This window comes from Callithrix jacchus, chromosome 15 (assembly GCF_049354715.1).
Source record: "Callithrix jacchus isolate 240 chromosome 15, calJac240_pri, whole genome shotgun sequence".
NCBI classification, from domain to species: Eukaryota; Metazoa; Chordata; class Mammalia; order Primates; family Cebidae; genus Callithrix; species Callithrix jacchus.
In genome coordinates this window covers 54,825,452-54,853,163 of record NC_133516.1, presented here as the reverse complement: position 1 = coordinate 54,853,163, position 27,712 = coordinate 54,825,452, and the positions used below count along the sequence as shown (strand labels likewise).

Sequence of the window (27,712 nt, the reverse complement as noted above, 5' to 3'; positions counted from 1 at the left end):
TCACGCCACTGCACTCCAGCCCAGCCAACAGAGGAACCAAAACAAAACACCAATTCATACACGTGTAATTTTATGCCTCAAATCAAATGACAGCCTTTGCCTCTTTTAACAATAAGGAACCCCAATGTTGTAAGTAAACTAATGTCTGTACCACTCCTTAACCCAAAATTAATCTACAGCAATTGCCAAAGCTTTAAATAAAGTTAATCTTCTCTTGGAGTTCCTATAGTCTGAAGTGTTATTGTAATCGCATCAATAATTAGCAAGAAAAAGTTAATTAGCTTTCTGTTATTTTCCATTTTTAAGAAGTCTATTAAAGAAAGTATCACATGAAACCATATTACCACTAGACAAGACCAGGTGAGGAATAGCAAGGAGGGATGGTTACTAAATAATGCCAATTCTCGAGTAATTAAGAGAATGAAAAAGGTAAAGAAAAATAGGGGTGATGAGTATATGTGTGTGTGTGTGTGTGTGTGTGTGTGTGTGTGTAATCTGCCACAAGTACTTTTAACTAATATACTCAACAAACACTGACACAAATAATTAACAGCACAAAAACCCATTTCCCCCAGCCAATTGAGAAGCAGAAAAACCAGGAAGCAATAAAGTGGGTTAACAGAGTCAGAGAACAAAGTAATAAAAGGGTAAGGACCCAGTCTCTCAGTCCTTGAATCATCTAGAGCTAACTGTAAAGCAAACAACACACAAACTAAAAATCAAACTGGGGTTACATTTCATTTTACAATCCAGATTTTGGAGTATAAAAGTCTCATATATAACTTTAAAAGATGATGAGCAGTACTCTCAGCTGTGACTGACTGTACCTGTCTTACAGATGATATAAAGATTATTAGGTATCAAATCGTTTTCTACTTTTTCCAGACCTCCTCATAAATAAATAGCAATGCCATTTTAATCTACTATTCACAGAGTGAGGAGGCTTACTGCCTATTTTAGAGAGGTCTTAGATCTAACAGCATTGACAAGAGAGGGGCAACACTTGAAGGATTAATTTACTTTTATATTCATTATTCTTTCATTTTGAAAAATTCAGAGAACATAAAATAGTATCTTTTTTTGAGACAGAGTCTCACTCTGTCACCAGGCTGAGTGCAGTGGCACAATCTCGGCTCACTGCAACCTCCGCCTCCCAGGTTCAAGCAATTCTCCTGCCTCAGCCTCCCAAGCAGCTGGGACTACAGGCGCACGCCACCACGCCCAGCTAATTTTTGTATTTTTAGTAGAGACGGGGTTTCACCATGTTGGCCAGGATGGTCTCAATCTCTTGACCTCGTGATCCACCTGCCTTGACCTCCCAAAGTGCTGGGATTACAGGCTTAAGCCCCCACACCTGGCCAAAACAGTGTCTTTTAAAACTGCCAGGAATGTAACTTACATGCTTTCTATCCCTCAGAATGCCTCTGTGTACATCATTTATAGGAATGAACTATTATTACCTATTGGCAATTTTTAAATTATATTCATGGTCTCTATAATAAATGGCCCTGGTTTGAGTAAACCTAATGTCAATCAGAAGACATAAAATGGTCTTTTAATTGACCATTTCATTAAAAATTTTAGTTTTTGTTCATTTTAATTTTTGATGTTTCTCACCTGAGAAACTGTAACTTCAGTTTTGGAGTAGCTATAATCCATCGTCTACAAAATTTTGAAGTTCCAAAGTAATTTTAGAAGACAAGAAAATGACCAAAAAAAAAAAAAAATTTAAAGCAATCCACTGTGATTCTTCTATGCCTCATTAGACAAAATACATAAAAATACACTTTTATTCTTTTTTCTAGTCCCCCGTTATTCAATATTTTTTCTTTTCTTTACTCATCCATCCATCCATCCATCCAATCATTCCATAACTGTCTGAAAACCTACTATATTCAGGCATTCACTCTTCTAAGCCTTGTTTGAAAAAAGACTGTTACCTCAGCTCTCCAGAAGCTTACAGTTCAGGAAATCAAGTAAACAAGTGCATGGACAATTTCTACTTCAAAGAGGAAAATACTTATATTCTGGTAACATACTAAAATATCTTTAGCAAACAGATAATCTTTCTTATGGCAAACTACTGGAAAGCATTTAATATAAAACTTTTACAAATTAAAAGCAAAAACAAAAACTTACCAACAAGAAAATTAGCAAAAGAAAGCCAAGAGAGGATATAAAGGGCAATGCACAGAAAGGCTGTAGTACATAAAAAAGATGTTCCATTTCACTTGCAACCAAAGAAACACAAATACAGACACATATATGGTACAGAAGAATTACAGTATCTGCACTTCTTACCAACGAAAGCATCAACAATCACATTTTGCTAGGTCAATTTTGCAATACTGATAAACTGAAAATTAAGTGTTCATAAGCCAACCTACCAATTATACTTCTACAAATTAAAAATAAAGCAACAATCTATATACATATATTCAAAACATGATATTCATCAACAAAAGATATGTGGAAGGATGCTCACTACAAGCATTACTCATTAACAGCCAAAAAAATAAATGCCTACCAACAGTCAGGACAGGCAAATAAAAACATACAATCCATTCAAATAGAAAACAATGCAGCCATTTCAAATAAATAAAAAGGTGGCTTTAAATGTACTAATATATCAAAGCTTCTCTAAAAGGAAAATAGGACTAGTACATAGCATGATTCCATTTTCATTCTTTATGTACTTCTCTAACCAGTGGGAATATTTTAAAAAGCATTAATATACACCACTTTTGTAATTTAAAGATAATCTATTACAAACGGAGGGAGGAATGTACTAGGATGGACAAAACCTCAAACTGGTAGATAACCAACAAAATGTTACTTCTTGGTAAATATTTTAAAAAACCAGTTATATATATATATGTAAAACACAGGACAGGAACGATGGTTCCTATCTGTAAATCCCAGCACTTTGGGAGGCCGAAGTGGGCAGATCACCTGAGGTTGGGATTTCAAAACCAGCCTGACCAACATGAAGAAACCTCCATCTCTACTAAAACTACAAAAACTTAGCCAGGTGTGGTGGTGCATGCCTGTAATCCCAGCTACTCGGGAGCCTGACGCAGGAGAATTGCTTGAACCTGGGAGGTGGAGGCTGTGGTGAGCCAAGACTGTACCTTTGCACTCCACCCTGGGGAGCAAGACTGAAACGTCATCTCAAAAGAAAAATCAACCCAAACACAAAGATAAAATTGAAAAATTTTATGAACATGTTTCAACATACCAATATATTAAAATACAGACAAAAAGAGAGTAAATTAAAAGCAGAAAAAACTTAATGTATCACTGATTAAATAAGACTTAGATTCTGCCTACGCAGAGAGTGATTCATAACTGCCATTCTGAAAAATCAAATTTAAAATACAAGTTCAGGCCGGGTTCAGTGGCTCATGGTTGTAATCCCAACACTTTGGGAGGCCGAGATAGGTGGATCACTTGAGGTCTGGGGTTCCAGACCAGCCTGACCAACATGGTGAAACCCCATCTCTACTAAAAATTCAAAAAAACATGGCTGGGTGTGGTGGCACACACCTGTAATCCCGGCTACTAGAGAGGCTGAGGCAGGACAATCGCTTGAACTCGGGAGGTGGAAGCTACAGTGAGCCGAGACGGCACCACTGCACTCTAGCCTGGGTGACAGAGAGAGACTCCATCTCAAAATAAACAAACATAAATAAATAACAAATAAAAAAAATATAAGTTCAAAATACCTATGGTTCAAAAATAGTTTTTTTTTATTTGCAGCCCCAGCTGTTGCACAAAAATAAAGTTTTAAAAGAAAAATGCTCAGCCACTTAATGACTGTTCAAATCATTTTCTGATGTAGGGGAATGACCTCTTTTACATATTAAGAAATTACAAATGTTTATATTTATGTCATAAATATACATAACATACAATTATAATATACATTTATTATAATGTATGTATAATACATGTATTTGTTTCTAGCCCAGCTTAATTTGAAAGAACTGAAAATGTTATTTGCTATTACTAGTTCAGAATCACAAGTAAATTTGCTTAAAGCAGTTGTACAATTTGACCTGTTTCACCTTAACTTTTATTTCTGAATGATGGCCCTAACTTATTAAAATAAAAGATGAGTCACTATAATGTCTAAGTACTACTTATATATACGTACAATATATAAATAACCCCCAGAAGTATTCTTATCTTGAATGTATTTAGTTCAATAGTAAATCTTATGCAACATGCTTCTAAAATATCATGTGGCTGCTTCTTGGATAATTGTGTTCGAAAATTTTTTTTTCTGAAAATTTTAAAAATTAATATTGATAAGGAAATAAACACATATGGTTAAATAATTTAAACAGTCCAACAGGGTGCACAGTGAAAACAGGTCTCCTTCCCATCCCAGGCCTCCAGCGGCAACCATAACTGATGAACCTCAAAGACAAAAAGCTGTGATTTCTCCCCCAAATATTTTTGTAACAGATCCAAAAATCAAGGCATAAGGCATTTGATATTTTAAGCAAAATTCTTAAACCAAAAAACAGAAGAATATGATATATAGCAAACTGTTAATTGGATTACACTATATTATTTCAAAATCCCATGCAATTAAATACCCAAAGAATCAGGCCATTTAAGCTATATAAAAATACAACCTGAAACCCCTTCAAAAATAATCTCTAACTCTAACTATGAATTCACTAGTTAGAAAATTCACAATCTATTATATTTGGTATCATTGTTAACAGCCCAAATTAATGTCAAACTAAACTGAACAATTCAACTTCACAAATACTTCTTCCCTTCAATAAAGGAAACCACAAAAATACAAAATCCTGGCTGGGCAAGGTGTGTCTCATGCCTGTAGTAATCCCAGCACTTTGGGAGGCCGAGGCGGGAGGATCACAATGTCAGGAGTTCGAGACCAGCCTGGCCAGCCTGGTAAAACACTGTTGCTATTAAAAATACAAAAAAATTAGCTGGGCATTGTGGCAGGGGCCTGTGGTCCTAGCTACTTGGGAGACTAAGGCAGGAGAATTGCTTGAACCTGGCAGGTGGAGGCTGCAGTGAGCCAAGATCGCACCAGTACACTCCAGCCTGTGTGACAGAGTAAGACTCCTTCTTTAAAAAAAAAAAAAACAAAAAAAAAACAAAGTCCTAAAAAAATAAAATTTAAAATAAGAATAGGAAACACAGTAACATTTCTTTAAAAATGTGTTTTACTTTGGTACAGAGTATCTTTTTGGTATTTTCAATGTTTTACAAATGGCCAAAAATGGTTACTTGTACTAATATAAGCAGTTGAGAAAAAAGACTCCAAAAAAAAAAAAAAAGGCCTAAACAAAAACTCACTAAAATACTTTCATAAATTAGTGTTTCATTTGAAAAGAAATGTGATTTCTCAATGATATAAAGGTTCTATGTAAAGTATGAAGATATAACACCAAACATAAAACAGGAAAGGGCCGGGCACGGTGGCTCACGCCTATAATCCCAGCACTTTGGGAGGCCGAGGCAGGTGGAGCATGAGGTCAAGAGATCGAGACCATCCTGGTCAACAAGGTGAAACCCATCTCTACTAAAAATACAAAAATTAGCTGGGCATGGTGGTGCACGCCTGTAGTCCTAGCTACTCGGGAGGCTGAGGCAGGAGAATTGCTTGAACCCAGCAAGGCGGAGGTTGCGGTGAGCCGAGATCGCGCCATTGCACTCCAGCCTGGGTAACAACAGCGAAACTCCGTCTCAAGAAAAAAGTAAAGAAAAACCATTAAAATGTTTCTTGATAAATAAATGTTATATGGCCAGACTGTCTCAAAAAAAAAAAGTCCTAAAAGAATATAATTTAAAATGATAGAATATGCAGCACAGTAATCCCAGCACTTTGGGAGGCCGAGGCGGGTGGATCACGAGGTCAAGAGATCGAGACCATCCTGGTCAACATGGTGAAACCCCGTCTCTACTAAAAATACAAAAAATTAGCTGGGCATGGTGGCGCGTGCCTGTAATCCCAGCTACTCAGGAGGCTGAGGCAGGAGAATTGCCTGAGCCCAGGAGGCGGAGACTGCGGTGAGCCGAGATAGCGCCATTGCACTCCAGCCTGGGTAACAAGAGCGAAACTCCGTCTCAAAAAAAAAAAAAAAAAAAAGAATATGCAGCACAGTAACATTTCTTTAAAAATGAGTTTTACTTTTGCACAGAGTATCTTTTTGGTGTTTTTTATGTTTTACAAAGGGCCAAAAAATGGTTACGTTACTCGAGGGAAAAATGAGGACTCCAAAAAAATCTAACAAAAACTCACTAAAATACTTTCATAAATTAGTATTTCATTTTAAAAGAAATATAATGATATAAAGGTTCTATATGAAGTATGAAGACACAAAACAGGAAAGAAAAACCATTAAAATGTCTCCTGATAAATGAATGTTTTCAATGATACCTTTAAAAAGGTCGTTCAAGTTTAAGAGGCTGTAAATATTTTAAATAGTTCTAAGTTAAAAGTAATCCAGCACTACATGTCACTAGAAACAAAGAATCTATTCTAATGGATAATCCATTATCAACCAGACATATCAAAACTAAAAGAAAAATTTAGGATGTTCTGCTAAAAATTAAATTGTAAAAACAGTTTTAAGTGCATACCCATTAAATCCAGTGACAATTTTCAGTATTCTTTCCTTCATTTCATCAAAGGGAATATATTCGACATTAGGGTTGGGAGGACCTCTTGGCTCAGGAGCTGAAGTTCTGAAATCATCCATCACTTTCTCCAGTTTGAAAATAAAATAGCCTTTAAATTGGGACCACTGAATCCTATAAGCAAAAAATTAAAAAATATATAACAACATGTAGCTTTACAATTCTTGAACACAAAGCACAAATGCAGAATATACAACACTAATGCTAACAAAATTAGGATATGAATAATTAGTAATAAGAATGTTGTCATTCAGGAGCATGTATCATGCCTCATTTACCTCACAAGCTCCATCCTGATGCTATCCAGCTCCCAAACCAAACAAAACCCAGATGTCTGACTTACATCTTTTAAATGAACTACCTCTGCCTGAAAATCTATGGTGTGTTAAGTCCTATTCTTAACATATTTAAAACAGTATTTTGACTATCCCTCATAACAAACCTAACCAGGGAGGTAGTTACTATCCTATTAAGTCAGAATGAATCCATACCTTCATCATCCAAGTTACAATGCTTACAGGGACTAGTAAAATTTGTCTGTTATCTGCTAAATAACAAAATAAACTACTTTCTCCTTTTTCTTTCCCTTTCAGTTAGTATCTTCAGGCTCTTTTGTCACTTAAGAGACAAAAGTTATGTATCTATTCATTTATCAAATTACATAAAAACCTTTTTAATCCCTCTTTCCTCACATTTTACCACTAATATAAAGGGAAATTTTTTGAGGATACCTGCCTGAATAGGGTAAATTCCAGGAGACACAGGAGTCAGGAATGCTAACCATTTCCTCAGGCAGGCAGTACTACCATCAGTGACAGCAGTTCAATCTCTTTACACAGGTTACCACACGATGAATTTACACAAATTAACAAGAGTGAATCTGCAATCACCTTCCATCCCATCCAGCAACCCTATAAACTAAGGCAGCAGTTTTCAAATTGTGGTCCAAAGCTACTGTCAAAACAATAATGGCTGACTAGTTTACTGTTAATATTTGCACTGATGGTATAAAAGCAACGGTGGATAAAACATACATTTAGCAAGACTCAAGGCAGTAGCACCAAACTGTACACACAAAATTATTACTAGCAGTAGAAGCCATCATTTTCAATACCACAAACTCATAATTTAAAAAGTCTGTTTCACTTAAAGTGGAGAAGATATAAAAACTACTAATTTCATTAAATTCCAACCCTTGAATACACCTTTTTAATATTATGTGTAACAAAATGAGAAATATACATTAAAAAATTATGCTGCATATCAAAGAGGTATGGAACTCTCAAGGAACAATACCTTTATTTGGAGCTGAACTAGCTGCTATTTTTCATAGAACAGCATTTTTACCTGAAAGGACTGCCACACAAATAAACTCATTTAGATTAGTAGACTGGGTGTGTTGGCTCACTCCAGTGATCACTTGAGGTCAGAAGTTCGAGATCAGCCTGGCCAACATGGTGAAACCCCGTCTCTACTAAATATACAAACATCAGCCAGGTGTGGTGGTACATGCCTGTCATCCCAGCTACACCGGAGGATGAGTCAAGGAGAATCACTTGAACTCAGGAGGCAGAGGCTTTAGTGAGCCAAGATGGCACCACTGCATTCCAGCCTGGGCAACACAGCAAGACTCCATCCCTCCCACACCCTCCAAAAAAAAAAAAGTCTGGAAAATGTTTATTCTTCACTGTGAAAGCTTCCTGATATATTCCCAAGATATTCTGAAGGCAACCAGTGTTGACATAAAAATATGTGGGGCCAGGTGTGGTGGCTCATGCCTGTAATCCCAGCACTTTGGGTGGCTGAGACAGTAAGATCACTTGGGCCCAGGAGTTGGAAACCAGCCTGCGCAAACATCAATATCCCGTCTCTACAAAATAATAAATTATTAATTGATTTAAATTAGGCATGGTGGTATGCACCTGTAGTCCCAGCTACTCAGGAGGCTGAGGCAAGAGGACTGCCTGAGCCCAGGAGGTAGAGGCTGCAGTAAGGCAAGATCACACACCATTGCACTCTAGCCTGAGTGACAGGGGAAGACCCTGTCTCTTAATAAATATATTGTGTGACACAAAAAGCACAAGCAACAAAACAGATAAATTGAGTTGTATCAAAATTAAAAATTCTGTGCATCAAAGGGACACTATCAACAGAGTAAAAAGTCAAATCATGAAATGGGAGAAAATATTTGCAAATCTTGTATCTAATAAGGGATTAATACCCAGAATATATAAAGAACTCCTACAACTCAACAAAAAAAGAAACCCAATTTAAAAATGGTCAAAGTACTTAACTAGGCCCGACTCCAAAGAAGATATACAAATGGTCAACAAACACACAAGAAGATGCTCAACACCATTAATCTTAGGGAAATGTAAACCCAAATCACAATGAGATACCACTTCATACACATCAGGGCTGGCTATTATCCAAAAAATAAGTGAACAAGTATTGGCTGGCCAAGGATGTAGAGAAACCGAAACTCTTGTGCACTGTTGGTGGGAACAATGCAGTCACAGTGGGAAACAAGTATGAATCCTCAAAAAAAAAAAAAAAAAAGCAAATATAAAACCACTCTATGATTCAGCAATTCCATTTCTCAGTAGATCCCCGAAAGGTGAAAACAACCCAAATGTGCAACAGCATATGAATGGATAAACAAAATGTGATACAGACACATAGACATAGACACACAGACACACACACAGAGGAATATTAGTCTTTAATCTGAAAGAAATTCTGACATGCTCCAACATGGATTAAACTTGATGGCATTATGCAAAGTGAAATAAACCAGATACAAAAAGAACAAGTACTGTATGATTCCACTTATATGAGGTATCGAGAATAGTCAAATTTAGAGACAGTAGTCTGGCACTGTGGGAAGTAAGGTGTGGGGACTTACTGTTTAATGTGTACAATGTTTCAGTTTGGGTAGACAAAAAGTTCTGCAGATGAATGATAGTGATGGCAGCACAACATCATCAATGTACTTAATGCCTATAAATCGTACACTTAAAATATTTAAAATTATAAGGTTTACATTATGTATATTTCAATTGGTATTTCTCCACAAAGAATATATACAAATGGTCAATAAGCATATGAAAATATGCTCAGCAGTATTATCTGTTAGCGAAATGCATATCGAAACCACAAGGAGACACCCATTTCATACTCACTAGGTGGCTACAATAAAAAAGAGGAATAATAAAAAAGTGCTGGGTTGCTGTAGGGAAACTGATAATGTCACACATTACTGGTGGGAATGTAAAATGGTGTAGCTGCTTTGGAAATACTTGGGCAGTTCCTCAGAAAGGTAAATGGAGCCTTGTAATCCAACAATTCCATTCTATTAAATGAGTGAATTCTATATTTTACCATTATTACTTTTAAAAATGGTGAGGATGATTAAAAGCTATTTGCATGATACTTTTTTCCTCCTTTCTCTATTCTATTTTAGAAAGGAGAATTTGAGGTTTAACAAGCAGATCTGCATATCACAGAATTTTTTGATATGTCTACTATTAATCCTAATTAATATACAATTGCTTTTGGTTCCTAAAATTTATCTAATTTTACAACTCCCCACATGCACTTTATATTTAAACATAGCAGTGTAAGTTATATTGAAATAGGATGCTTATACTTTTCATTTCTTAAATTAATTATTTTTTGTAGCTTTAACAGTCACCCACTAATTTGTAGTAGTTTGAGTTCAGATTTCCACATGCCTCCGGTTTTGTGATGTGTTTTAATCTCATTTTTCCATTAACCATCTGACATGACATCTTTGAGGTCCAAAAAAAACCACACTTTAATGGGAACAGCCAGACAAGAGGTATGGGGCCCCAGCTAATGGAAATTCTGGGGAGCTTCAAAGACTTTATGGCACTAACTCCTGAGACAGAAATTAAGGCCCATAAATTGACATGAATTATGTACACACTGTAGTCTAACTTTCAAATAAATCAAGCAGTTACTCTAAATAATATCAATTCGATGCAATTCAAGTGATACTATGCCATAGATAGATGGGGGGATCTTTATAAAATGTGAGAGACAGCTTTTTGTTGGAGCACAACTATTTGATAAAAACAAAACCAGAAAATGCTTCCCTAAAAGTTATATAATTCAGGGGCCAGACATGGTGGCTCACACCTGTAATCCCAGCACTTTGGGAGGCTGAGGAGTGTGGATCACCTGAGGTCATAAGTTTGGGACTAGCCTGGCCAACATAGTGAAACCCTATCTCTACTAAAAATACAAAAATTAGTTGGGCGTGGTGGTGCACAGCTGTAGTCCCAGCTACTCGAGAGGCTGAAGCAGGAGAATTGCTTGAACCTGGCAGGTGGAGGGTGAAGTGAGCTGGGATCACACCACTACACTCCAGTCTGGCAACAGAGTGAGACTCCGTCTCATTATTTAAAAAAAAAAAAAAAAAAAAAGTTGTATAATTCAGGCACAAAACCAGGCCATGAGCAAATCAACTAAAAATCTGGCAACAAAAACAATTTTCTTAGGAATGTACACTCACTGGATGAGTAGGAATGAGAACAACAAAAACTCTTAGTTTTCAACATGAAAATCAAATTATTCTAAACAGATGCTCGTGAAACATAAACAAATTTTCAACTTCAGAACAAATTTCTCCACATAAAATCCCCTCCAATAAAATACATACTCAAAATTTAAATCTACTTTGCCAAAATTAACTCAAGAATTTACTGAAATTAATCGCCCATTAACTTTTTAAAGTAGCATCACTTCCCTTCACTTGCTTTTTTTTATTCCCTTCCACTGACCTTTTTTCTTCATAGGAACTCACAAGTCCATATTCAAGTATGTTTCTCTCACAAACTCTCTGAAGTCTAAAGGTATGTTTTAGAGGCTTGAGGACAGAAAGATTCATCTTTTCTTTTCCCAAGTGGTGCAACAATTAGTGACCAGTGGCCACTACCTTAACTTACTGCTTCCTACCATTCCCAATTCTATTAAGAGTACTCTCCTCGGCCTAACTGCATTCCACACAAAATGTGAGGAACACTTACAACACAAGAAAGCACAGGGGAGTCCTACTCTTAGCTACTCCAAAGGATAGCAAATCCTGCACAAATAATAAACACCCAATGGGAATTTGAGAACAATGAATAAACAAATCTACTGGATCTGATTACTCATTAAAGGTGACAGGCTTAACATACACTTAATGTTTAAAAGGCAAGTATTTTAATCAGAAGACTTGAAACATCAGATAATTCAGTCTTAATCATGACTGAGCCAACAAAACAAGTATATTTAATCTGAACACTAAAATAAGTGAAAGATTTGCAAAAGTAAGAACACACTGTGAGTTGCTTACACAAAATTATGACATTTAAGGAGTAATTTTGAAATACAAATTACTACCTCTGTAAGTGAGGCACCAAACAAGAGAAGGTTTCTTTTACATTATCATTCCACATCATATTACATCTTGTTGATTAACTAAATATTAAAACAGATCAGTGAAACAGAAAAGTACAGAGACGCAGAGACCCATATATGTAAATTTGATATATGATAAAGGACAGACTAGTAAGTAATTTGAAAAATATTGAGACTACTCCAAAATGTTAATAGTATTTAAAAACAATGTCTGGATTTTCTGATAACATAAACAGTACAGTCACTGTAAAAAAAAACTGTAATACAGAAAGACATAAAAGTAAAATGTATTCATAATCTGCACAGTCAATCATCAACACTAAAGTATATTTTAATACATTTTTCAAATTTGACATTCTGGTTTAATATTTCTTTTTCCCCTCCATATTCACTATGGGTATTTGCATGCATCAAATAGTCTTTGAAAAGCAAGATATTTAGCTGCACTACACATTTGTGCTGTAATTTATTAATCACAGTTAACAAAAAGATTTAGGGCCAGGCACGGTGGCTCAAGCCTGTAATCCCAGCACTTTGGGAGGCTGAAGCAGTCGGATCATCTGAGGTCGAGAGTTCAAGACTAGCCTGGCCAACATGGTAAAATTCCCATCTATACTAAAAATACAAAAATTAGCCGGTATGGTGGCGAGCATCTGTAATCCCAGTTACGTGGGAGGCTGAGGCAAGAGAATCACTTGAACCCGGGAGGTGGAGGTTGCAGCAAGCCAAGATTGCGCCACTGTATGCTAGCCTGAGTGACAGAGCAAGACTCTGTCCAAAAAAAAAAAGATTTAGGGCACATCTACCTCATTACAATTAAAAATAATTATGTAATTATGTGATTAACAGCCCAATAATGAACTTTGTGGGCATCTATTTATCACCTTAGAATATATTTGTGTAAGTGGAATTATTGAGTCCAAAATATGAAGAGAGTGTGTGTGTGTGTGTGTGTGTGTGTGTGTGTGTGTGTATATATCAAGACTTTTGATTCCACCTTCAAAAACTCTCCAGACATGATGTACCACACTTTATAGTGTCATCAGTAACATAAAGCAATGTGTTTCATTTGAATACTGTAATCTTTCAAAAATTCTGTCAATATACTAGTAGAAAAACAGTTTAATTTGCATTTCCTTCATTGCTAGTGAAATTGAGTACTTTTACCTGTTTTTTTGGCCCACAAGACATTTGTTTTGTGTGCTAATAGGTCCTTTGCAATCCCTGAACCCAGGGCTTCTTCAACATTGGCACTACTATTATTTTCTTTTCTTCTGTGAGACAGAGTTTCACTATGGTTGACCAGGTTGGATTGCAATGGCTCAATCATGGCTCACTGCAACCTCCACCTCCCAGGTTCAAGCAATTCTCCTGCCTCAGCATCCTGAGTAACTGGGATTATAGGCACCCACCACCATGCCTGGATAATTTTTGTATTTTTGGTAGAGACGGGGTTTTGCCATGTTGGCCAGGCTGGTCTCAAACTCTTGACCTCAGGTGATCCACACATCTCAGCCTCCCAACGTGCTGGGATTACAGGCATGAGCCACTGGGCCCAGCCACTACTGACATTTTCTAGTTGGATATATTTCTTTGTCACAGAAGAATGTCCTTTGTATTGTAGGATGAAGTCCCTGGCCTCTGCCCACTAGAAACCTGTAGCACATCATCCACACTAGTTGTGACAACGATAAATGTCTCCAAATATTATTAAATGCTCCCTGGGAGACAAAAACTGTCTCCAGTTAAGAACCATAGGCCTCTTCCCCATCTCTCTAAAATTATTTGTCTTTTGCTTATTTTTGTGTTGTTATGGAAAAAGTAAATTATGTGATACAAGTATGAATGTAATTTTTGGATTCTCGTTTTGTACTGACTGCTTTAAAGAAAAAAGTACTGTTTTTGGCTGGGCGTGGTGGCTTACACCTGCAATCCCTGCACTTTGGTAGGCCCAGCCAGGTGGATCATCTGAGGTCAGGAGTTCGTGTCCAGCCTGGCCAACATGATGAAACCCCATTTCCACTAAAAATACAAATAATTAGCTGGGCATGATGGCATGCATCTGTAATCCCAGATACTCAGGAGGCTGAGGCAGGAGAATCACTTGAACGATTGCAGTAAGCAGACATTGCAGTAAGCGGAGATGGCGCCATTGCACTCCAGCCTGGGCAACAAACAGCAAAACATTGTCTCCAAAAAAAAAAAAAAAAGTATCTTTTTTTTATATAAATGATGAAATGACACTAAAATATCTCATTTTTCTTATTATCAAATTACCTTGAAGTGTTATCTATTTTCTTGCTCAGAATCTTGTATCTGAAGATGCCATGGTAGTTGTTTTGAAGCAATAAAGTTTTGACATAAATTCTGAAGGGAAAGTATTTGCCATTGAAAGTAAATTTTTCAAATTAGAGTGCTAAATGGTTGTACATATAAAGGATCCAATGAGGTGAAAAAAGCTTCAGAAGATAACACAAACTTTCAGACAATAGCTCAGTGTAAACTGGGGTTTCTTTCTTGGTAACTTACACACTCGTAATAAGGATTCTAAAAATGCCTAAAGATTAAAATTACTATCCCTCTCCCTACCAGTTAAAACAGAAAGTCCAACCAACAGTATGTTCTGGTTAACCTGACTTGTGCTTAATTTTCAGCTTTTGTGCCCTTATGAAAATGTCCCTCACTGGGCGGATCACAAGGTCAGGAGTTTTGAGACCAAACTGGCCAGCATGGTGAACCCGCCTCTACTAAAAATACAAAAATTCACTGGGCATGGTAGTGCATGCCTGTAATCCCAGCTACTTGGAAGGCTGAAGTAGAACTGTTTGAACCCAGGAGGCAGAGGTTGCAGTGAGCTGATATCATGCCACTGCACTCCAGCTTGGGTGACAGAGCAAGACTCTGTCTCAAAAATTTAAAAAAAAAAAGGGGGGGGGGAGAAAATGTCCCTAAAATCTATTACTATACCAACATGGACTCCTCCCTTCTATACAAGTGCTATACCAAAGATGGCTCTTTCAACAGCATGGCTCAGAATGACCACAGCCAACAAAGAAATGTTGGTTTTTTTTAACTTGTACTAGCTTAATGGCTGAAGTGAATCTACCTTCCTCCCTGCAACTAGGGAGTCACTTTTCTCTCCACTTTTGCTACTGCTTTTTACCACCTCCTCTACAATCTAGTTGATACCAATTCCAACCTGCCATCAACAGGGACCAATCTATTCCTTCACCCCTACATGTATCAGATAGGACTCGGTAGGCACAACCTGGGCCCTTCTTTTCATTCTACCAACTCAGCTCTAACATCAAGGTCAACAGTGGTTAACAAGTTCTGAAGAACATAAGACAATCCTTGACTAGCAAAATTACTTTTTCCTGCCAGCAGGTGTGCTTAAAATAATAAAAAAACAAAATTCATTTGGAAAACCAGACTTACAGATATTAAACAAATAGAAAATAACATAGCATAAACACTTAACTGCGTCTTAACTGCAGAGATTTCAGTGATGGTACAAAAGAACCTAAAGATCACAATGCAGGTTTAGAACTCATCAAGGAAAGGCCTCAGGACAAAGTTGGAACTTTAAGCTGAACCCTATAGAAAAAGGAATTGGAAGTATACCAACTTAAGTAAAGCAGGGAGCAAGTGTTTAATATAAACAATAAATGAGTTTCTCAAACTTGGACTATGGACTATGGACATCTTGAGCCAAAGACTTTTAGGTTGTGATGAGCTGATGATGTCTGTGTGCAGTGTAGGATATTTGCATCCCTGACCTCTATCCAGTAGCAATCCTCACTCCAAGTGGTAACAAAATGTCTCTAGCCATTGCCAAATGAACCATGGGAGGCAAGTGGTGCCTGGCGGAGAATCACTGCAATACACAACCCCTTTTGTTAACATCTTACTGCTTACTGGATCCCTAAAATAATAAGGCTGGGGAAATCAGAACTGCCAAAATCAAAGTCACAAAATTTGAGAAATAATATTTGTGGCACGTGAATATACATCTTTTTAAAGAAAGAGGGAAAGAAATCTAAATATTCTAAATCTAATATACAAGTGATTCATTTAAAAAATAAATACTCATTAAAATCTATCTCATGAATCTTTTCCAGTTGTACAGGACAATGCACTATGAGATCTAATCTAGATTGTTTTCTTAGGTATAGTCATCTGTGTATTAAGTAGAGGGGAGAAAATCCCCCGTCCATCCAACTCAAAGACCAGTGCATGTGGTATACAGCAAAGAAGACAATAATCCTTCCACCATTTTAGAATTTATGGAAACTGAAAGATACGTAAATGATTAAAGCTTAAAATCTCTGTAACTGAAATATAAAAATGAGTTGGCACAGCCCTAAGTGGTGAGGAATTACGATATATTTTAACATGCAAGTTTTATCCTGAAGAATCTTGAGTTTGAAAGTAAAGACAGGCTGGGCACGGTGGCTCACATCTGTAATCCCAGCACTTTGGGAGGCCGAGGCGGGTGGATCATGAGGTCAACAGATCGAGACCATCCTGGCCAACATGGTGAAACCCTGTCTCTACTAAAAATACAAAAAATTAGCCAGGCATGGTAGCACATGCCTGTAATCCCAGCTACTTGGGTGGCTGAGGTGAGCTAAGATTGCACCATTGCACTCCAGCTGGGGCAACAAGAGCAAAAAACTCCATCTCAAAAAAAAAGAAAGTAAAGACAAGTATCTTAACAATGTCTGATATGCTGGCTTTTAATATTTTGATATTCATCTATTTTGTGTAATCTTATATACAGATTACTTTCACTGCTATTTTAAAGTATACCCCAGAGTTATGCGCTACTTTAATATTACCGATCAAATAAGTAATAATTATCTGGAGTTTATTTTTCTAAATCTCATACTTTCAAAAGAAGAAAAAAATCCTTAAAAGCAAAATACCTATCACAAGAGAAATCTGTACTTTGGTTTAAGAACTGAATATGTGGAAAATGAACACATCGATGCTACTAAATAAATTAACCCTTCCTGGGAATTTCCATCTACACATGACAAAACTAAAAAGATGCACAGAAAATATTTTATTGATACATAATTATACATATTTACAGGATATATGTGATACTTTGATACACGTATGCAATGTGCACTGGTCAAATCGATATTTGGGATATCCATTTCAAACATTTATCATTTCTTTGTGTTGGGAATATTTCAAATCTTTAGCTATTTTGAAATACACAATAAATTATTGACTATAGTCATCCTACGTGCTATCAAATACTAAAACGTATTCCTTTTATCTGACTACTTTTGTACCCATTAACCAACTTCTATTCATCCCTGCCCCCCCACCCTTCTCAGCCTCTGATAACCCTCATTTTACTCTCTACCTCCGAAAGATCAACTTTTTTAGCTCTGACATATTGCATAAAAGCATGTAATATTTGTCTTTCTGTGCCTGGCTTATTTCACTTAACATAATGACCTCCAATTCCATCCACATTGCTGCCAAGGATAAGACTTCATTCATTCTTTTTATATCTGAGTTGGATTGTATTCCACTGCACATGTGGGGTGTGTGTGTGTGTCCATTTTGAATATGTAGGGTGATTCTCTATTTTGACTACTGTAAACAGCGCTGCAATAAATATGAAAGTGTAGGTATAAGACGGGCACCGTAGCTCACACCTGTAATACTAGCCCTTTGGGAGGCTGAGGCAGGCCAGAACACTTAGGTCAGTTCAAGACCAGCCAGGCCAACACGGTGAAACCTCGTCTCTACTAAAACTAAAAAAATTAGCCAGATGTGGTGGTGTGTGCCTATAGTCCCAGCTACTCAGAAGGCTGAAGCAGGAGAATCACTTGAACTTAGGAGGCGGAAGTTGCAGTGAGCCAAGATTGAACCACTGTACTCCAGCCTGGGCAACAGAGCGAGAGTCCGTCTCAGAAAAGGGAAAAAAAAAAAGAAAAGAAAGAAAGGGCAGGTATCTCTTTGACATATGGATTTATTTTCTTTTGGACATTTATCCAGGAAAGGGGATTGCTAGATCAGATGGTACACCTGTTTTTACGTTTCTGAGGAACCTCTACAATGTTTCCTATAGTGGCTGTACTAAACTACATTTCCACCAGCAGTGTACTAGCATTTCCCTTTTTCCGCACCCTTGCCAGAATCTGCTATTTCTTTTTCTTTCCTTTTTTTAGACAGGGTCTCACTCTGTTGACCAAACTGGAGTGCAGTGGTGCACAATCTCACCTCACTGCAACCTCTGCCTCCTGGGCTCAAGTGATGTTTCCGCCTCAGCTTCCTGAGTAGCTGGGACTACAGGTGCACGCCACCATGCCTGGCTTGTCTTTCTGCTAAAAGCCATTTAACTGGGGTGTATAACATCTCACTGTGGTTATGATTTACATTTTCCTGATGATTAGTAATACTGAAAATATTTTCATACACCTGTACATCTTCTGAAAAATGTCAGATAATTTGCCAATTTTAATTGCATTTGCTGGGTTTGCTTTTGAGTTCCTTACATATTCTACTTACCAATCCCTTGTCAGAAATATAGTTCACAAATATTTTTTCCCATTCCACTTCCTTCACTCTGCTGACTTTTCCCTTCTTGTGAGGAAGCTTTTTAGCTTGATGTAATCCCTTTCATCTATTCTTGCTTTCGTTGCCTGTGCTTTTGAGGTCTCACCTGCCTTTGCCCGGACCAATGATCTGAATTGTTGGAAATGTTTTTTAAGAACAAAACTAAGGCCAGGCATGGTGGCCCATGTCTGTAACCCCAACACTTTGGAAGGCTGAGGCAGGAAGACCACTTTGGCCCAAGAGTTCGAGACCAGTCTGGGCAACATAATGAGATCCCGTATCTACAAAAAATTTAAAAATTATCCAGGCATGGTGGTACATGCCTGTAATCCTAGCTGCCTAGGAGGCTGAGACAGAAGAATTGCTTGAACCCAGAAGATGAAGGCTGCAGTAAGCTGTGATTGTGTCACCACACTGCAGCCTGGGTGAAAGAGGAAGAGACTGTCTCTAAAAAAAAAAAAAAAAAACAAAACTATAGCTTGCTGCAGTCTCATCCCTCCAAAAGAAGTTATTTAAAAAAGCACTACTCTTTGTTATTAAACTGAGCTAGGATTTTTGAAGACTAAGAAATTGGAGGAAAATATGGGTCCACCAACTGGTAGGAATCTCCATATCCTGAGTTACCTGGAAAATTCTACACAAAAAAACTATAGATTGAGAGGGAAGAGGAGTTAAAACTACTGATTCAATGATGGCACCATTTAACACTCTTTTTAAAAGGTACATTGTTTAAAAGACATTTATAAAAAGAAGGAAAGTGATCAGAAAATTCTAAGAGTGGTACAAGAGGTCCAAAGTCTAAATGTCCAGCTTAAAAAGAAAAAAATACATATACACACTGAAAATGGAGAAGAAAACAACAATTATTTTTAATCAAAAACATTTTCTAAAATGGAAAATAAGCATTGGTGAGCATATGGAGAAACTGGGACCATCGGGCAATGCTGATGGGAATCTAAAATGGTGCAGCCACTGTGGAAAAGTTTCTCAAAAATTAAACACAAAACTATCATATGTTCTAGCAATCCTACTTCTAGATGTATACCCAAAAGAAGTGAAAGCAGAGACTTAGAAACTCGTACACCAATGTTCACGGCAGTTTTATTCACAATAGCCAAAAGCTAAAAACAACCCTGAACTCTGAAAGCATTATATGAAGTAAAATAAGCCAGATATGAAATATTTTATCTCACTTAAGTGAGGTATCTAAAATCCATCAAATTCAAAAACACAAAAGCTAGACAGAAATTGGGAGAAAGGAAGAATGATCATTATTGCTTAATGGGTATAGAATTTATATTTGGGACAATGAAAAGGTTCTGGAAATGAATAGTGATGATGGTTGCACAACACCATGAATGTAATTAATGCCACCAAACTGTACACTTAGCAATGATTAAAAAGTAAATTTCATTTTATACATATTTTGCCTCAACCAACTTATCTGTAAATAATTCCCAGAATTAAAAAATACTAATTTTCAAAGTAAGAGAACTCACAAGAGTTGATGTAGAGTGACCAACACAAGAACTGACTAACAGACTCACAGCAAAGCACACTGTAGTAAAACTGCATAATTCTGGAATCAAAGAGAGGATTCTACAGAACTCCAGGGACATAAACCAGGTCACAAACAAAGAGGGCTCCAGACTTAACAGCTGTCAAAGAAAGCAATGAAAAAAATTCCTTCAAAATTCAAAATAATTCTTAATCTAGAATAACCAGACTATCAAATAAATAAGTAGAATAAATACCTTTTCAGACACTGAAAGTATTAAAAAAAAAAAAAAAAAAACCTTCGTATTGTGCCTTATCTCATTCCACCAAAACAATGATGTAAACGAAGAAAGATAATGACATGGTATCTAGAAAAGGTTATTTTTTGTGTCGATAACAGGTTTTGAATGATTAAAAAAGGGTCTCCCATCATAAGATGGTAGGATTTCCATCTTCATCATAATATGGTAGGATTAAAGCAGATCTAGTGAGCAACCAGTCCAGAATGGAGTAGTTAAGAAGGCTTGAAAAGAGATTTTTTTTAAACATGAAATTGATACATGAACAACTAAAATTTGGGGTTCAATTAGTCATAAGCATATAGAAAATTAAATTTAAAAATAATATTCATAGAGACGATGTATATATTGAATGCTAATGTGACCAAAATTTCAATGTAATTATTTTGGGAAAAAATGAGCAATTGAAGTGGGAAGTATGCGTGTATGCATTGAGAAGGAGCAGGTAAAAGAAACTAAATCTTAACTTTCATTAGTAAGAAATCAGAAATTCCTAAACAAAATTAAGGGGAAATGTAACAAGACTGTACCTTAGAAATAGGAAGGTAAACACCAGAAGAAACAACGAAATGACTTTAAAGCAGTTTTACTTGCAGCTCAAAAAATAAAAACAATTTAAAGTAATTGCCTCTCAGGAGTAAGAAATTAAAGTATATAGTAGGAGATTTTCTTTTGTAGTCTTTGTTGTATTAATGCACTAAACAGTGTGCATATAACTTTAATAAAAGTAAAAACTAAATAATAAAAAAAATCAATTTAAAGAGTCAGGTGGTGCTCTGGAGTCTAGAAGCAAGACTGGGTTGAAATCTTAGTTCAGCCACTTTCTCATTTGTAGGGCCTAAGGCAGATAATCCTAGCCTCTCTGTTTCCCCCATCTGTGAAACAGGGATAACATTTACTTCTGTTGCTGTAAGGATTAACATTAGTGTAAACAAAGTGCTTAGCAAAGTGGCTGACACATAGTAAGCACCCAATGGTTGGTTTTCTTAAAAAAACTCAGGATAGGGAGAACATCCGAGTAATACAGTGGATATATGCAGAGAGCTTTGGGGATAAGGATAGGGTCCTGAGATGACATTAGTAAGGACTGGAATAGTGATAAAGACCTGTGTTAGACCATAATAAGATTCTAGGGCTTATACTGGCATTCTCTATGGCTTAGAAATACTTCTAGAGACAACTTTATATATCCTCTTTAATTTGAGAGAAAAGAAAATTTCTACCCAATGTTGCTTTTCCACCCATTCACAAAACTGCTTGTTTAAAAAAAAAAAAAAAAATGAAATATTCCTTTCCTTTCTTTTGGAGTGCCATGGCACAATCTTGGCTCACTGCAACCTCCACCTCCACCTCCACCTGCCTGGTTCAAGTGATGTTCTTGCCTCAGCCTCCTGAGTCGCTGGGATTACAGGGTCGCCCAGCCTTTTTTTTTTTTTTTTTTTTTTAAGCACAGGGTTAGTAATACAAAAAAACATGGTTTTACCATGTTGGCCAGGCTGGTCTCCAACTCCTGGCCTCAGGTGATCCACCCACCTTGGTCTTCCAAAGTGCTGAGATTACAGGTGTGAACCACTGTGCCCAGCTATAAAAACGAAGGAAATATTTCAACTAAGAGAGAAGCATAGAGAAGAGTAAATAAACCCTATATATCGCTTAGCTTTGTCAAACCTCAGCTAGTAACATTTTTATAGTTCTTGATAAGCTAAAAGACATATATGTTATACTTACTCCAAAAATCTTTGACTCCACCAGATTTCCAATCCATTGATTCTATTACCTTTTTACTGTCCCTCAACACTCTGACAACTCTCTCCCTTCATTACCCAACTTCAATTATAATAATTATAATCAGGCTGGGCATGGTGGCTCACGTCTGTAATCCCAGCACCCCCAACACTCAGATAGCGCCACTGCGCTCCAGCCTAGGCAACAGAGGGAGACTTTCAAAAAAAGAAAAAAAGAATCATAATCACTCCCTCAGATATAGTTTGTTCTCTAGTCCTTCTCTGGCTTCACTGTAATTAAAAAAAAAAAAAAAAAAAATCAACACAATCCCTACCAAATCTGTACCTATACAAACACAAGAAAGAAAGCAAAAACAAAACAAAAGCAGCACAACCATGCTGGCTGATTTTGGGTACACTATAAATGCTATCAGACATTATACTCCCCATACTATCTCATTCTCTGACTCTTTCAGTAACTAGTTCACATCTTCCTTCCTCAACCCTACGTTGAGTTTTTCCTCCCTCTCATACTCTCGCTTCTTGTTGCACTTATAAAACTCAGACAATAGGGAGGGAATTTCCAGAGTTCCACCAGTTACCTATTGTCATGTACATGTACACACCCTGAATTCTGACCTGTTATCATAGATGGAACTATCCATGCTCTGGTTCTATTTATATACCAGATTTGCCATTTGATCACCTACTCAGGAGCATCATTTGAGCAATTCTCCCCTTTCTCTTATCTACATCAACTTTTTATTTGCTAATAATGGATCATTCTCACCAGCATACAAATATAAATACACTGATACTTCTCCCTTCTAAAATGTCTTTATTCCACTTAACCTCCCAGTTCCAACTCCATTTTAAAATGTGCTATTCTTTGTAAAAGTCCTTAAAACAGCTGTCTCCCTCAAATTATCTCTCAAATCTACTCCAAACAAGCTTTCCATCCCACCACTAAACCTAATCTGTATTTATCAAGATCACCAATGACCTCCAATTGCTAAATCCAGTGGACAATTTTCTTAACTGGCCCACTAACAATATTTTATGCAGTTGATCACTCCTCCTTAATTACTCTCCTGGGTTTTCCTTTATCTTTCGTATTCATTTTCCTTTTCTGGTTTCCCAAAGTGCTTAATGCTGAAACACTCACAATTCAGTTTCTCTTTTTATCTAGACTTAGTAATCTCATCCAGTTTGGGTTTATTTTTTATTTTTTATAAGATGGGGTTTCACCATGATGGCCAGGCTGGTCTTGAACTTCTGATATCAGGTGATCGATCCACCCACCTTGGCCTCCCAAAGTGCTAGGATTACAGGCATGAACCACCGCGCCCGGCCCAGTCTGGAGTTTTTAATATTATCTGCATGCCAATTTTATCAGGATGATTCCTGATCTCCAGTCATCCATTTGGCCAACTAATATTTGGCATGTCCAAAACTGAACTTCTGATCTTTCCCACTTATTGCTCTTCCTGTAGCCTTTCATCTCTCAGGTGTGATGAAATTCCACTTCTGCTGCTCAGGCGAACTCCTGAGTCACTACTGACTCCATTCTTTTTCACATCATACTCTGTCTTGCCTGGAAATCCTGTCGGTTGTACCTTCAAAATACATACAGAACGTAAATAATTTTTAACATCTCCTACTACCACTTACTTCAAACCACTAACATCTCTTAGCCTGATTTCAGTACCCCTGCTTCTAGCTTACTTTACCTCAAACATATTTTCAGCACAGCCATTCACTGGACAATTCTTTTAACACTTAAGTCTGATAGTGTCACTTCTCTGCTCAAAACTGTAATCCTAGCTGAGCCCAGTGGCTCATGCCTGTAATCCCAGCACTTTGGGAGGACAAGGCGGGAGGATTGCTTACATCCAGGAGTTTGAGATCAGCTAGGAAACAAGATCCTGTCTCTACAAAAAAATAAAAATTTAGCCAGGCATGGTGGCACAAGCCTGTAGTCTCAGCTACTCAGGAGACTGAAAGAAGAGGACACATGAACCTAGGAGTTCGAGGCTGCAGTGAGCCATGATCACTCCAATGCACTCAGCTTGCATGACAGGGTGAGACTGTCTTCTCAAAACAACAATAACAACAAAATTGCAATGGGTCCGGACTTCACTCAAAGGCCAAAGCCCTTATGGTGGTGGTCCACGATGCCCTAAAGAATATTTCCCCCACTTCCTTTACCTCCTCCTCTCCTTCATTAGTCTACATCAGCCACAGTGGCCTCCTTCTTAGCCTGTGAAAAGACTAGACACACTAGTCCTACTTAAGGCTTTTGCAGTGAAAGATTTTTCTGCCATGTCCAGGCACGGTGGCTCATGCCTGTAATCTCACCAATTTGGGAGGCCAGACGGATCACAAGATCCAGAGATCAAGACCATCCTGGCCAACATGGTGAAGCACCATCTCTACTAAAAATACAAAAATTAGCTGATTGTGGTAGCATGTGCCTGTAGTCCCAGCTACCCTGGAGGCTGAGGCAGGACAATCACTTGAAAACGGGAGGCGGAGGTTGCAATGAGCTGAGATAGCGCCACTGCATTCTAGTCTGGTGACAGAGCGAGACTCCATCTCAGAAAAGCTAAAAAAAGATCCTTCTACTCAGATTTGTCTTCTATCGCTACACGGCTGACTCCTTTACTTCTTGGGCCTTGATCAAATGTCACCTTCTAAATGAGACTTCCTCTTATTTAAAATTCCACCATACCTGGCCAGGGATGGTAGCTCACACCTGTAAACCCAGCACTTTGGGAAGCTGAGGTGGGACGATCGCTTCAGCCCATGAGTTTGCAATCAGCCTGAGAAACACAGTAAGACTCCCCTCTCTCTTTTTTCTTTTTTGAGATGTGTCACCTAGGCTGGAGTCCAGTAACTCGATATCAGCTCACTGCAACCTCCGCCTCCCAGGTTCAAGCTATTCTCCTGCCTCAACTCCCTCAGTAGCTGGGATGACAGGTGCGCACCACCACACCTAGCTAATTTTTGTATTTTTAGTAGAGATGTAGTTTCACCATGTTGGCCAGGCTGGTCTCAAACTCCTGACCTCAGGTGATCCTCCTGCCTCAGCCTCCCAAAGTGCTGGAATTACAGGCGTGACACACTGATGCCTGGCCCACACTGTCTCTCTTAAAAAAAAAAAAAAAAAAAAAAATCCAACAACCTATTCACTCTGTTTTTTAAAAAAAATTACCATGGGAGTTCAGAGGGAGTCAGGCGGGGAGGCTTTCTGGTAAAGATCTTCCAGAAAGTCTATGAGACAAATTCTAAAAGAGCTTTAACATTCTCCACTCTTAACTTTCATTCCCCTTACCCCTTTTCTTGTTTTTGCATTGCCCTTACTATTCAGTAACATAATAATTTACTTAATCATAAATATGTGAGCAGACAGTAGATGACTGAATAAATGAATATCCAGAAGCCCACTTTGCAGGAGTAATGTTTACAAACCATCTACAGTAGAAAAAGGAAATCAGGTAGAAAAATGTCACCTTCCAAGCAGATCTGGGAATTATGTGTTTAACTATTTTGGCAATTAACAAGGGAATAGCCAGCTGTGGTGGCTCATGCCTGTAGTCCCAGCTACTCCAGAGGCTGAGGCAGCGGAATAGCTTGAACCTGGGAGGAGGTGGTTACAGTGAGTCAAGATCGTGCCACTGTATGACAACCTGGCGACAGAGCGAGATTCCATCTCAAGAAACAAAAAAACAGAGGAATAGATTCATACTCGAACTGCAATGCATAATAACAATAGCAAGCACACATACATAACCACAAATGCCAGGTACTGTCCTAAGCACTTTGGACATATTAACTCAGTTCTCAGAAGCACATGTATGAGTTAGGTGGTTACTATTCTCCCCATCTTAATAGTAAGACAACTTCAAAACAGGCTAAATAACCTGTGCTTAACTGCATAGCTAGTGAGTAACAGGGCTAGGATTTCAACCCAGGCATTATGGCTTCAGAATCCATACTCTAAATATATCACAACATCAAGTTACAGAAACAGTACAGGCCAGAGGTGTTCAATGTTTTGGCTTCCCTGGGTCACAGTGTAAAAGGAATTGTCTTGGGCTACACATAAAATACACTTACACTGATTTTTTTCTTAAATCGCAAAAATCTCTAATGTTTCAAGGAAGTTTATGAATTTGTGTTGGGTTGCATTCAAAGCCATACTGGGCTGCATGCAGCCCGTGGGCTGTACGAACTGGGTACAGGCCAAAAAAAGTTAATCCGCATATGTATCCCTAAGCTACTACCTGGTAAGAAAAGATATATGAAGAATTTAGTGTTCTCAGGGAGCTCACAACCTAAACAAATAATAATAGCACAGCATATTTTATATATGATGACAAAAGTGGGCTGAGTTACATCTAATTCAGGGTCAATGGAGGTTTTCCAGAAGAGATGAACCCTAACATGGATCTTTTAAAATGAGCACAGAGTCAACAGCAACAGAGGGAGAGGGAGAAAAAAATGTGTGCACAAAGGAAAAGAAAGGTCTTTGTTCCAGGCAAAGGGAACAATATGTACAAAGTCACTGGGATGAGAATTACCAGAGAAGTAAGTAATTTAGAAGAGAAGAAAAACACAGGGAACAAACAGAAAAATACCAAATTAAGTAGAGCCACAATTATTTATGCCTTATATTTCATAGGAACCTTAAGTTTTGACTTGGGCAAGGGAGAAAGTGCATAAAGATTTTAATCATGGGAATAACATATTTACATTGTAGCATGACTACTGTTAACAGTATGCATTAGACAGACTAGAAAGGGCAAAAAAACCAAATTAGGAAACCTATACAAAACCCAGGCAAGATGAGAATGATGAACAGATATTATCTACAGATCCATAACCCAATGTTGTCTGTGAACTTTCATGTCCATTCCCACTAATGCTGCACTATTGCAAATTCTCATCTCCTCTAGCTTAAATACCATAATCGTCTCCTGAGTGATTTCCCTAACTCCTCTGAATTAGACTTAATTTCTCCAGAGCAAAGCTTTGATTTACTTTTCTTTGCTCAAAAGCATTCATTAATTTCTAATGTCTTTGTAAAGCCAAACTTCCATGCATTAGCAAGGCCCTTTCTAATCTATCCTAGTTCTACCTCCACAGCTCTGAACTTTTTCGTTATTTATTCCTTTGCTCACCATTCCCTCTGACCAGACTGTTAAAAATGCCTCCTTGCACCATGAAGCATTGCTAATACTCCTCACCAGAAATCAACTTTTTAAGTTACTGCTCCCAAAGCACTTTGTTTATAACTTCCTTAAAGCAACTATTATATTCTTCCCCAGACCATAATCACTAGTTCTATGTCTTTTTTCCCCTTATAAGATCAGGTTCTGTGATACTAGGCTAACAGTCTCAAGAAATGCAAGCACTTCAACAAGTAAAAGATCTTAGTAAGAACAATAAACATCTCGCAACAATAGAACAAGGGTCAGTGCTAAATTTATCTGGACC

At 37.6% G+C, this 27,712-nt stretch overlaps 1 protein-coding gene and 1 pseudogene across 3 annotated transcripts in view; both read right to left on the bottom strand.

The window, feature by feature from the left end:
• PPP4R2 (protein phosphatase 4 regulatory subunit 2) overlaps positions 1 to 27,712 on the bottom strand; it is a 73,865-nt gene that overhangs the window by 16,292 nt on the left and 29,861 nt on the right. For 2 of the 3 annotated variants that reach the window (XM_003734878.6, XM_054245873.2), the window contains exon 3: positions 6,628 to 6,798. The exons of the other annotated variant lie outside the window; for it this stretch is intronic. In XM_003734878.6, coding sequence (XP_003734926.1) covers positions 6,628 to 6,798 — 171 coding nt within the window. The remainder of the gene's footprint in view (positions 1 to 6,627; positions 6,799 to 27,712) is intronic. 3 annotated transcript variants of the gene reach the window in all.
• LOC118148170 (U7 small nuclear RNA) lies at positions 25,455 to 25,520 on the bottom strand (annotated as a pseudogene).